Source organism: Schistocerca gregaria, chromosome 3, assembly GCF_023897955.1.
Source record: "Schistocerca gregaria isolate iqSchGreg1 chromosome 3, iqSchGreg1.2, whole genome shotgun sequence".
Taxonomy (NCBI): Eukaryota; Metazoa; Arthropoda; class Insecta; order Orthoptera; family Acrididae; genus Schistocerca; species Schistocerca gregaria.
This window is the reverse complement of record NC_064922.1, coordinates 568897160-568910269: the sequence shown is the minus strand read 5'-3', so window position 1 is coordinate 568910269 and position 13110 is coordinate 568897160. Positions and strand designations below refer to the sequence as shown.

The 13110-nt window shown below is 40.7% G+C and overlaps 1 protein-coding gene across 1 annotated transcript in view; it reads left to right on the top strand.

Annotated features, from left to right (window-relative positions):
• Window positions 1–13110, top strand: part of LOC126356218 (cholinesterase-like) — a 68759-nt gene that overhangs the window by 28169 nt on the left and 27480 nt on the right. Inside the window, exons 4-7 of the mRNA XM_050007030.1 lie at window positions 721–906; window positions 9038–9240; window positions 9826–9976; window positions 12177–12358. Of these exons, the coding sequence (XP_049862987.1) occupies window positions 721–906; window positions 9038–9240; window positions 9826–9976; window positions 12177–12358 (722 nt within the window). The remainder of the gene's footprint in view (window positions 1–720; window positions 907–9037; window positions 9241–9825; window positions 9977–12176; window positions 12359–13110) is intronic.

Genomic DNA, 13110 nt, shown 5'->3' with positions numbered 1-13110 from the left:
TATATAGCAAAGGAAAATCGATATTGAGGGTTCAGGGCATTTATATACCGATTAAGAAGTTAGAAATGTAGGAAAAGGCTGGAAACAGGCCCATCTAAAAAAATTCACCATATGTGGCAGAATTCACACTGTATGACCCATCAAGTCAGTACAGCCCCTATGCTCAAACACCCAGTAAAAGGTGGGCAATAAATATGAAGAATGGAAGGAGAACAGAGACCGCCTCAGTAGCAATCCCTCTATTTGCTATCAGTTGTCATGTTAAATATTTTGTTAACACACCATTTCTAGGGCCCAGCCCCAAGAGGGATTTAATTATCTCCAAAGAGATTTTATATTGTTTCGTAAGGCTATGGTCCATTATCGATGACTTTTAAAAGTTCCTGAATTTAATGTGACGTCAGTGCCCATTACAGCGCTCTAAAGAGGGGTGGTTTCTCTACCCTATGTAAGTTTCGTCAAGTTCACATGGCACATTGAAAACGCTACGTGCTATCGAAACTAACTTCTGTTTCTGGAGGTTGTTTCGCAAGACGGAAGGATTGTCCACTGACTGAATGAATTTGAGGCTTCGTCTACCGGGAAATGCAGTTCTAATTTGGTGTAACTCACGTCCAAGTCATCAATGTTGGTCCCTAACAGCAAGCAATACTTCAGCGAAGATAAAGTGCCTTTAGTCCAAATATTGAAATCGTGAGTTAATATCATGGTTAACTGCAGGTTTTCTGAGCACGGGAGACGCTGTCGCCCCTGGCAACGCAGGTCTTAAAGATCAGCAGCTGGCGCTGACCTGGGTGCAGAGGAACATCGCGAGCTTTGGCGGCGATCCTCAGCAAGTCACAATATTCGGACAAAGCGCCGGTGGCGTTTCCATCTCTCTGCATTTTGTCTCACCGATGTCCTCAGGTAAGACTAAATTCTAAGTTTCTGATCATCTTTACATTATTTAACTTATAGGGCCCTCAGGAAATCTCCGCAAAAGGTCCCAGGAAGTGCTCCTTTAGAGTGGTACCAAGTGTAGATTACAAAATTCCAGAAAGCAGAGCAATAATTACAGTACATTCTTTTATGTTGCCTTAAGAGCCCAGAGCCTTTTAAACAGCGCAGGACATAGCTAGGTAGAAATCAGATGGCCACATGTACATAATATGTCAACTGCTGGGTTGTATATCGTTGGTCTCTGATGATCTGCTTGCTTGATGGCCTCAGATGGATTTTCCTCACTCAAAGTTTAGTGCATGTAGGCACTGTCCATACTAAACCTACTGAGATGCAGATGCAGGTGGCAGTTCTCAAGGCAGTGCTACGTGTCCTGCAGACCATTTTCGACTTCCAGATAGACCACACACAGTAATGTGGACGTGTCCACTAGCTACTCACTGAAAGTGATGGTGGCTGCATCTGAGCCCGCGGTTACTTCGGAAACAGACCTTCTAGCACGTTTCTCACATTCAGAACTTACCGTATGGATTCACCTACGAAAAGTGCTACACCATACCGTACTATTACCTCTTGGGATTTTCGTCGGACTTGCAACGGAATAACTCTGTGAATGATTTCCTAGTGTAAAGTTGACGGTACGAACTTTTACTCGCTACTGATATACGTACTGAGCCTTGTACCAGGAGGGTTTCTGTAATGTTTGTGACTTCAGTACAGTACGGTCTGTTGCTGAGACGAAACAAAGTCAATGCTCGATTTCATCAAATGTGATACTCTTCCCGACAGTGGGCAGTGGTATCGTAGAATAGTTTCCCGTTCGAAGAAGGGTCTCTGTTTATCCCAAAGAACGATAAGGTCCAGCAGCCTTTTATCAGGTGTTACCCTGCTACAAGTGGCATCTCCACGAGTAATGCTGAAAGAAACAAGACTGGCGATGACAGAGTTCTCACATATGTTGATATTATTTTAGAAGATCTACGCAACTACATATGTTTGGTTCTGGCAACTTTACACATTCAGTGCAAAAGCACGACGTATAGCAATGATTTTTGTACATTTTTCGTAATATGTATGATCCTGGTTTCCAGCTTGTGCACGATAAAACCCAACAACACAGATTAAGGGTGGAGCAGGAGCACCTTTATCATGAAGACTTTATTGGTCACATGACTCTACTGCTTATGTGTTACATACCACTCATTGGATGCTCTAAATTTATGATCTGGATTCTGAATTCCACAATCGTAGCTTCTGTGAACCATATATAATTCTTTTTCAACGCACAAGTATGTGTCTGTGAAGTTTCACACTGTCATTGAGTTTACGTATCTTCATAGTATCGCATATTGGTATTCATGTGATTGACATTTGCAGTACGATGAGATGGTATCTGTTTCAGCATGATGTTTTTTGTAAATTGCAAATTATGCAAACTGTGCTTCCTACAGGCAATGTCACTGTTCATCAGATACTCACTTGATGCCAGCTAGTGAACATTAGATAACAAAGGACCAGTTTACAATCCATTCCGAAGCATGAAAAAGAGTAATCAACAAAGACAAAAAAGACACATGAACAAAAATGAGCTGTGCAGCGAATGTCAGACATCCGTACAAACACAGTATGTTCACTATGAAAATAAATAAAGTGACTGATGATGGAGAAACATCACTGAAACACGTCTGGTTGTTAAACAAGAAATAGTTGTGTTTTCTCAAGGCAGAACTTCATTTCTATAATTATATCATATTATCCATTGGACACTTATTTTCTTCATTTGTGTGGCCATATTGTCCTTAGTAGCTTTAAAGTTCCTCAGGGAATTTTCGTTCCGTCGTTACAGCAACAAGAAAATTCGTGCTTTTTCCCGCTAGACGCGTTTCGCTTTATTGACATAAAGCATCACTAATGGTTTGTGGTTAATGATGTTTACAATTCGAGTCAGTTTTAAGATCGACTAATAGTTCGTTAACAATTTGTTCGACATCACTTACACTGATTCCTGCTTGGTCTCTCACCTATATAGTTAAATACCGTCTGCTAGCACGTCTTTGGTGTCTTTCCGCATTAGACACCAATACTTGTGGCCTAATTTTCGGTTGTTCTTACGCTTTATAAAGCACACGACAAGATGTGTAGACAGCAATTTCAGAAGTAGACGAGAAACCAAGAAGAAATCACCCTAAATAAAATCGAACAAATTGTTAACGAACTATTTTTTTATCTTAAAAACGAATCCAATTGTAAATATCTTTAATTACAGACCACTGATAATGCTTTAAACCAATAAAGAAAAATGCGCCTGGTGAAAAAAACCAAGTATTTTCTTGTTGATTTTAACCTCGGAACATAAATTCCTAACGACTTGGACATTTAGGTCAACTTTTCAACTTTGCTACCTTGAATTGTACCCAGAGAGTTCGAGACGTAGAATTTGCTGATGAACTCATTTCTCAGTCAACACAGTTTAGAATCTCATGCAATAAAAACGATATTCTATAAATAATATCTGGAGAAAGTGACTAATAAACAAAATTTAACATTTAGAGATCCGTCCAAACATGCTACTTAAAAATTATATTATATGTTTTCAATATAGTAAAGCTAAATCTCGAACATAAAACCGGTTGTAAAACCATTATATTTTAATTGCGAGGGCATTTGACAGTCCTTGTACGCAGTACTCAGGTACAAGATGTACAGAATCTTTGTGTCCGTGTTGTTGAAGGTTGTGAATCAATACACGATTGAACAGTGCTACATCAGGGTATCGGAGATTCTGGGCTACCGCTGGTTAATGCGTGTAGCGTTCTAAACGGTGGCCTATTTGAACATTTAATTTAGGGGAGTGCTTCATATTGCACCGATACACTATTTACCCTTGTGCATTCCATGATTAATGTGATGAAGAGTTGTACAAACTTAGTTCTGACATGGACATGAAACGTTTCCGGATCCATGTCCATACAACATACTTCCTTTCTCTGCGTGTAAGGAATGTTTCATGAAAAGTTTGACCATGCGTTTTTGTTGCACATGCCACAAGATGATCAATTCATCCAGTTGAAAGTGCATTCATAATATTGTCAGGACGATACTTGCGTTCCGTGAAATTGTAGTAAACAAAATCTGAATCATCCGCTGAGGAGCATCAAGTTGTTTACTGATTTTAAAGTTTTCTCAACATATTCTCTTGAAGGAGGGAAGAGCTTCCGGGCGCTCAGCGACAAGGTTATCAGCGTATTCTCTTACAACTGACAATAGCTTTTCGTGAAATATGACTCCCAAGGAATACCACTCTACGTTTAAAAATCTTATTCAAAAGTAAAATAAGTCGAGCGTGGTTAATATTAAACCTGAATTGATATTTGGAAATTCTGGATGGCTCTCCTGCCTGTTAATCGCCAATAGTCCACGTGTTGGAGGAAAAGCAAGAAATAACGAAATATCCACCAAACATACGACATTTCGAACGGCACATAAAGCTTCAGTAAGATTTTACCGTGAGAGTATTTTTCGTTTCTAATGCATTCTACACGGATAATACTGATGTGCTAAGAGGACAGCAGTAAAACTGGTGTGGAAAAACGTTATTTTTATGTTGCAACGAAGGCCTACTTAGTGGAACTAACTGAATCGCAGAGGTGTGCTCTTAGAAGAAAGTTTACTGTGTAGTTACTAACTTGCACCATGCTGCAGGAGAAAAACAGGTCCGCAGCTCGTCTTAAAATTTGAAATAAGTGGTTGTAGCTCCGGCGTAAATTGCATTGAGAAGTATCTTTTTTATTTATTGATGGTGACTACCTTCAGACACCTGTGTCCATTTCCAAGCATCCGTAAGCGTGACAAATACAAGCTGTAGCCTATGTACGTAAACTACCCCTGCACAGATCAAAGCGATACTACGGCCGACTCAAGGACAGTAAAATACGCCGCATAGGTCAGATATTGGAGAATGCCCGGAGGGCTGACTCAACAACAGTAAAATACGCGACGTACGTCAGATATTGGAGAATGTCCGGACTATGTAGTGTATTTTACTGTTGAGTCAGCCATAGTATCGCTTTGACCAATGCAGGGGCAGTATATGTACATAGGCTATCGCCTGTATTTCTCACACTTACGAATGCTTTGAAAATGTGCACAGGTATCCGAAATTATTCACCATTAAGGCGATTACATGCATGCTACACCTGCGGTGATAATTATTACAATATTGGTGATCAATTATCGCAGAACCTTTGACAGATAGAGATCCGAAAGTTACATGAAGTATAGTTTCACTTCTTTTCTGATTACAGTACCAGTATCGTAATACACTGACAAATAATTAGTTATGATTTGTTTCAAATTTCTGTACAATTTTTTAAAATACGATATTGTACGATATTGCTTCTTTAAGTAAAAGAAATTTATAGGTAGATATATTTTGGTGGTCCAGCAGCAGCAGCAGCAGTATACTAAGAGGTGACATAATGTAAAATTAGAAATACATATTTGTAATAGTTCCCAGATAATGCGTCAAATATTAAAAAAATTCTTTTCCAGGAAATCAAATTTAGACATTCAATTTGATGTTACCTTACATAGGCGTCTTGGCAGCTCCTAGAAACCGGCAGGCCCATAATCAGCATTATCTGGATCTTGTTCTTCATCATCCTGCAAACCCGAAAGCTTATTTCTTTTCCTGCCTCTTTCTTCTTTAGTCATTTCCTCAGCTGCATTCCGGGTTTTCATGATACTAAGTCGATCCATACGCTGCGGGGCTTGTTGTGTTTTGCCTCCTGGAGTGATGCCAAGTTACTCTAGTACCGTAATTCTTCCCTTATTACCATCATTAGACATTATCACAGAGTCGCAAACACTCAAGGATAGAGTTTTTCCTCTTACAAAGAAATTTTTTGGGATGTGAGCCAAAATGACGTAGTTGAATGATTTATTTGAGTTTTGCTTTCGGGCATGGAGACATTTGCAAAGAATGTCAGGTTGAGCTAACTCTCTATATATTGGTTTAATAGCTTCCATCATTGCTGATAGTATGCTGTATTTGTGCCTAAATTTTTCCTGTGTACCCTCTGTCTTTGTGGTACTTCCACCATGAATCATCACCAGGTGCGCAGAGACCATATATAGGTGTATCATCGGTAGATAATTTGTGGAAGAATGTAGCCCATCCCTTAGGTCATGTGTATTGTTTCTTATGGCCATTACGTAGTATTGCTGGAATACATCAACGTGTTTGTTTGAAAGTGTCCCTTACCAATTTAGAATCTCAACAAATTGATGTGCAATGCCACCGTTTCCGTTTACGAACTGCATCTAACCTCTCAGCACGAACATTGCCATGAATTCCAGGAATAAATACTTTAAAACCACAGCCTTCTAGACTGAATAGTTACAGAGATACTTCAGGAACTTCCTGGCAGATTAAAAGTGTGTGCCGGACCGGGACTCGAACTCAGGACCTTTGCCTTTTGCGGGCAAGTGCTCTAGAAACTGAGCTACCCAAGCACGACTGACGCCCGGTCCTCACAGCTTTACTTCTGCCAGTTCCTCGTCTCCTACCTTCCAAACTTCACAGAAGCTCTCCTGCGAACCTTGCAGAACTAGCACTCCTGAAAGAAAGGATATTGCGGAGACATGGCTTAGCCACAGCCTGGGGATTGTTTCTAGAACGAAATTTTCACTCTACAGCGGAATGTGCGCTGATATGAAACTTCCTGGCAGATTAAAACTGTGTGCCGGACCGAGACTCGAACTCGGAACCTTTGCCTTTCGCGGCAAGTGCACGCAGGAGAGCTTCTGTAAAGTTTGGAAGGCAGGAGACGAGGTACTGGCAGTAGTGAAGCTGTGAGGAGGGGGCGTGAGTCGTGCTTGGGTTGCTCAGTCGGTAGAGCACTTGCTTGCGAAAGGCCAAGGTCCCGAGTCTGAGTCTCGGCCCGGCACACAGTTTTAATCTGCCAGGAAGTTTCATATCAGCGCCCACTCCGCTGCAGAGTGAAACTGTCTTTCTGGAATCTTCAGGAAGTCAGTGCACAATGACTGGTTTTTTTTTACATTTGCAGTGTTAACTTTGAAACAATAAAAGCTACACTTTCAACTGGAATTAATCGACAAATGATGCATCAAATTATTCAGGAGGGATCAAATTTTATTATGAGATAATAATCGGAAAGAGGCAATTTTTGACCAATTTCACCATAAGAACTTCCCGTAAGGAATAAAAGGGAATTTTTCAATGCAACTTCTTTCAATTCCTGTATAGTTTTCTCTAGTTTGCTCTGTCAGAGAATGGTAAATCGCTCTGGTTGATAAGTCTACTTTACAACATTGCTGACGGTTATTCGGATGTTCTTAGTGAGGGTGAAGATCCGGATTACTGCGAATGAATGTTTTTTTGGTTCTGAGGACGATTCCACTCCCAGTGACATCATTAGATCTATAAAGAAGTGAGAGTTGGCAGTGTTTTTAAGTGAGTTCATCAATAACGATGAAGCAAATTCTGTTATTGTAGCTATGCCCGTACACAAGTGATACTCAACCACCGTCTCTAATGTGTTCATTAGTGTTTTATTACCCACCAAAGCTTTGCCTACGCACATTAGATCAACGCTGCTGGAACTGTTGTGGAGGTAATATCTTTTCTTTGTTGTGTAAGGACACCCGCGCCCCTCCCGCTCCCACCTCCGAAGAGCTGGGGCATGTAGTCAAATTCATTAACAAGATTGACTAATATTTCCGTAGACTATTTGTTTAAATAAGACGCACTGCCGAACAAAGCGTCTCTTGGTTTGTATATGCATCTTCAGGCACATACGACGACGACTCAGATTTCCATATCGGGAATACCGCTATATATTTCTTCATTCTGGTAACTGATACCCTACTGCACTTCTTTGTAGACATCTTTCTGTGCTGCTAGTGACATTGCTTGTTTAAAGGGCTCTAGTCTTATGAACATCTGTGACTGCTGTCAGTTCGCCTTCCGAAAAACGTATGATCGATATCATGCTTTATACAGCCCAGACTCTCTCTCTTAACTTCTTTCTAACGTTCAAGTATAATTAACTTTCTCCCCCACTCAGTACTGGGATCTGATTCCATGCTACTGGATCAGCTACTCAAATAGCATTAGAAAGTTACTGTGATACGTCATAAACGTTGAAAATGTTTTTGCGAAGGATCATTACAAAGTGAAATCGCGTTGCACTGCAAAACTTTGTTTACAGATGAAGCGTAGTCTACAAAACATAGAAAATCCCTCTTCACAATATGCACTGCTGGCTACATAAAAACAAACACGGCAGCTAAGGGAAGTGAATAAACAACGTGTGTTGCAGGATTTTGAAGAATCACATCACAGACTCCACTTTTGTCGTTGTAAGTCTAAATAGCCACAAATATGTACAATGCCTAGCAGACACTGGAAGACATGGAACTGCACAATCTATGACAACCCATGTTTTACCAGTTCGCACAAATAATTATAGAAGTTGTTACCAGAACGACTGAATTTCGTTGGATTCTAAAAACACCAAACACAACAGCTCTGAACTTTTGATCGGTGGGAAAAAAGAAAATTAGAGACTTGCAAGAAAATAGCGATGTCTCTGGAGGACATGAATTACTGTACAAAATGGTCCTGCGCTACATTATGTTGAGTGGAAACTGAGTATGTAGTCTGACCGTAATCGCTTTATAACGTGTGTCAGTGCTGAAAGACATCATTTAGAGAACATGGTAAGACAGTCATAATAACAAACGAACGAACTATACATTAGTTACGCGTTGGCTTACTTTTGCTATAGGCCGCAGGCGTTGTGGATGAAACTGAAGAAATGAGTTTTTGCAGTTCGCAACACTTCCATTCCGCGTCTATATGTCTGCTGTAAAAGGCGTATTTCATGGTATGACAATATTAACACGAGGGAAACTAAGTACGCGGAGCCTAACTAACAATGCAGCCTAGGCGCCTTGCATTAACTTTGATTTCCAGTGTAGACAGAACACTCCAAATGAAAGCCAATATAATGATCTCTTCAGCTGCTGTATCTGTAATGAATTTCTCAACCCTAAAACTGGGTTCACTGCGCAGGTCTGTTCTCACGGGCCATTATGCAGAGCGGGAACTTCATCGGCCGACACCCACGCTCGACCGCAGCAGCACGCACTCATTCTCTGAGACTGGGCGCCGCGCTCGGCTACGAAACAGACGATTCGCAACAGCTGCTCGGCTTCCTGCAGTCAGTGAACGCTACAGACCTGCTGGTAGACGACTCACTCATCCAGACAGATGAGGTATGTAGACACATTTCTTCCTAACCCTGCAACACATCATTCCTGAGCACTATGGGACTTAACTTCTGAGGTAATCAGTCCCCTAGAACTTAGAACTACTTAAACCTAACTAATCTAAGGACATCACACACATCCATGCCCGAGGCAGGATTCGAACCTGCGACCGTAGCGGTCATGCGGCTCTAAACTGAAGCGCCTACAACCGCACGGCCACACAGGCCGGCTGCTACTTAAGAGCTGTACAATGTCTATCTACTGGCGCAATGGCTTCTCATCCTTCTCTGTCACCCTGGAAAATGCTTTCAGCTGGAACATATATTGCAGTGATACTCGTTGTTCAGACAGTGGTGTGATACAGAGCAAAGAATTTCGTATGTAATGAAACGCGTCTGGGATGAATAAATTAAGTGCCAGCAGGAAAAGGCGGTGTCATTTACAAAAGACAATATTTCTGTTATGCTGCGGAGGACGGCCAAGCAAACAAACTTGTTAAAGCGAAATTATGTGTGGCGCTAGGTAGAGTTTTGATGTCTACATCACTTACAGTATCTAATGTGTGAATTACAGTTCCCTTTACGATTCTAGGAGAAAAAGCAGATTATAAGCGTTCTCTGGGCGCCAAACATCGAGCCCGACATGGAGGGTGCTTTCCTCTCTGACTCCCCTATCCAGATGCTCATCGACGGCCGTTTCAGCAAGGTGCCCGTCATGACAGGCACTACGTCTGCGGAAACTGGTACGTATCGCCTGTCTGCTGCTATCTGGAACGTTCCTGCCAAAACCTGTTCTCCATTACCAGCGCTTTCTTGATAAACGTAACACTTGCACAAATTCAAGCTTAAAAAAATATCAACAAAGATATTATTTTGCCCTTTAAAATTAGACTTCTAACGTCTCTTAAATGTTCCATCAACTGCCTTTGAATGTATGCTTCATGTTATGCCAGACTGAGATTCATTGGAAGAATCCTAAGGAAATGCAATCCGAAAACAAAGAAAGTAGGTTACAGTACGCTTTTTAGCCCACTGCTTGAATACTGCTCAACAGTGTGGGATCCGTACCAGATAGGGTTGATAGAAGAGATAGATAAGATCCAACGGAGAGCAGCGCGCTTCGTTACAGGATCATTTAGTAATCCCGAAAGCGTTACGGAGATGATAGATAAACTCCAGTGGAAGACTCTGCAGGAGAGACGCTCACTATCTCGGTACGGGCTTTTGTTAAAGTTTCGAGAATATACCTTCACCAAAGAGTCAAGCAGTATATTGCTCCCTCCTACGTATATCTCGCGAAGAGACCATGAGGATAAAATAAGAGAGATTAGAGCCCACACAGAACATACCGACAATCCTTATTTGCACGAACAATATGAGACTGGAATAGAAGGGAGAACCGATAGAGGTACTCAGGGTACCCTCCGCCACACACCGTCAGGTGGCTTGCGGAGTATGGATGTAGATGTAGATGTAGATCTTAACGTATTGGCGCTGTTACAAAACCGCTACTTTTATATGTAAAAGTTAAAAGGTTGGAACCAAAAATACAGACTATAGTATAACAAATTCCCCTCAATAAGACGTGATCAGTTAGTCTAGTCCTCTTAATAATCTATCGTCAATCATTTTCGTCCGCAGAAATTTTCTCTTCTATTAACCGGGGCTGTGTTTCTTAGAATGGATATCTATTTGGAGCAAAAAGTGGAAACTGACTCTAAATTATGAAAAGTGTAAAGTCATCCACACGAACACTAAAAAGAATCCGCTAAATTTCATTTACACGATAAATCACATAAAACGGAACGCTGTAAACTCAACAAAATACTTGGTAATGACAATTATGAATAACTGAAACGATCACGTAATGGGCGGAAGCGAACGAAAGGCTGCGGTTCATTGACGGTACAGCCTAACAGCTTCACTAAAGAGAATAACTAGACTGCGCTTGACTACCCACTTCTGGAGTTCTGCTGTGCGGCGTCCGATCCGCATCAGATAGGATTGACGGAGGATATTGAGAAAGTTCAAAGAAGGGCAGTTCGTTCTGCATTACCGCGAACTAGGGGAGGGCGTGCCATGGATATGACACACTCCGACAAGTTCTTCTTACCAAATTTCAATCACGAACGTTCTCCTCAGTGTGAGAAAAATTTTCGTTGGCTCCCATCTACACAGAAAGAAATTAGTATCATAATGAAATAAGATTTAAGGGCTCGTTATGTCCGCTCGCTGTTCGAGAGTGGAGACATAGAGAAATAGCTTCAAGCTGGTTCGATGAATACTCTACCAGGCACTTAATAGTGAACTGCAGAGTCAGAAAGTTTCATAATACTCTTTGATTTTTGGAAGCAGTACTCGATTTACATTCCATTTGTCTGAAATGCCAATAAACCACTGGAACATATTTTACAGGAGAAATAACTGGGCCAATTGTTCGTCGTCACTGATATAAAACGAACGAAACCAGAGTTTCCTGTCAGTTACTTAAAGATGGAAAGTTATGCCATAATAAACAGAACTCGAGCAAACTGTCTACAGTCCAAATCTTTCCTCATTAAAAATCTTTGCTGGTTAAATAATATATTTACACGTCAAAGAGTTTCAGAATTTCATTTTTTTTTCACTTCGCTTTGTTTTTCTGTGGTATTTATATCTGTTGCTGTCAAAATACTATTTGTAATAACTAATTCAGAGAGAGAATAGTCAGTTATTCATAAATGATTTTGTTGCGTCCTTTATATTAAGATCTATTTAACATAACAATTTACAAATACTGTAGTCTCTTTATTCGATTTTAATATACAAATATATATGACAGAAGGAGATTTTAGTAGACATTTGTTTTAACAGAGAAGATTGACAGTTTTATATGCCCAGCTGTGTTACCGCATGTATATTGCAGTTTCTCGCTCTTGTCTATTTTTCGTAGTTTTTTCACAGGATTCACGATTCTTGAAGACTCTGAGCTGATCGCCAGTCTGAACGAAGACTTTGCAGCTGTGGTAGGTCCCAGTCTTCACCTCCCTACGTCAGAACAGCAGGCAGAGGCCGCCTACAAGTTGAAGGATTTCTACTTTGGCAACAACACTCTTTCTGTCGATGATCCAGACCCTTTGGTCTACGTGAGTATTTCTGTATTTCTATTATTAGTTCCTAATTACCAAGGTAGCCTAATCGAGAAGCAAAATGTAAATTTAAGTATGTTGTTGTGGTCTTCAGTCCTGAGACTGGTTTGATGCAGCTCTCCATGCTACTCTATCCTGTGCAAGCTTCTTCATCTCCCAGTACCTACTGCAACCTACATCCTTCTGAATCTGCTTAGTGTACTCATCTCTCGGTCTCCCTCTACGATTTTTACCCTCCACACTGCCCTCCAATGCTAAATTTGTGATCCCTTGATGCCTCAAAACATGTCCTACCAACCGATCCCTTCTTCTAGTCAAGTTGTGCCACAAACTTCTCTTCTCCCCAATCCTATTCAATACCTCCTCATTAGTTACGTGATCTATCCACCTTATCTTCAGTATTCTTCTGTAGCACCACATTTCGAAAGCTTCTGTTCTCTTCTTGTCCAAACTAGTTATCGTCCATGTTTCACTTCCATACATGGCTACACTCCAAACAAATATTTTCAGAAATGACTTCCTGACACTTAAATCTATATTCGATGTTAACAAATTTCTCTTCTTCAGAAACGTTTTCCTTGCCATTGCCAGTCTACATTTTATATCCTCTCTACTTCGACCATCATCAGTTATTTTACTTCCTAAATAGCAAAACTCCTTTACTACTTTAAGTGTCTCATTTCCTAATCTAATTCCCTCAGCATCACCCGATTTAATTTCACTACATTCCATTATCCTCGTTTTGCTTT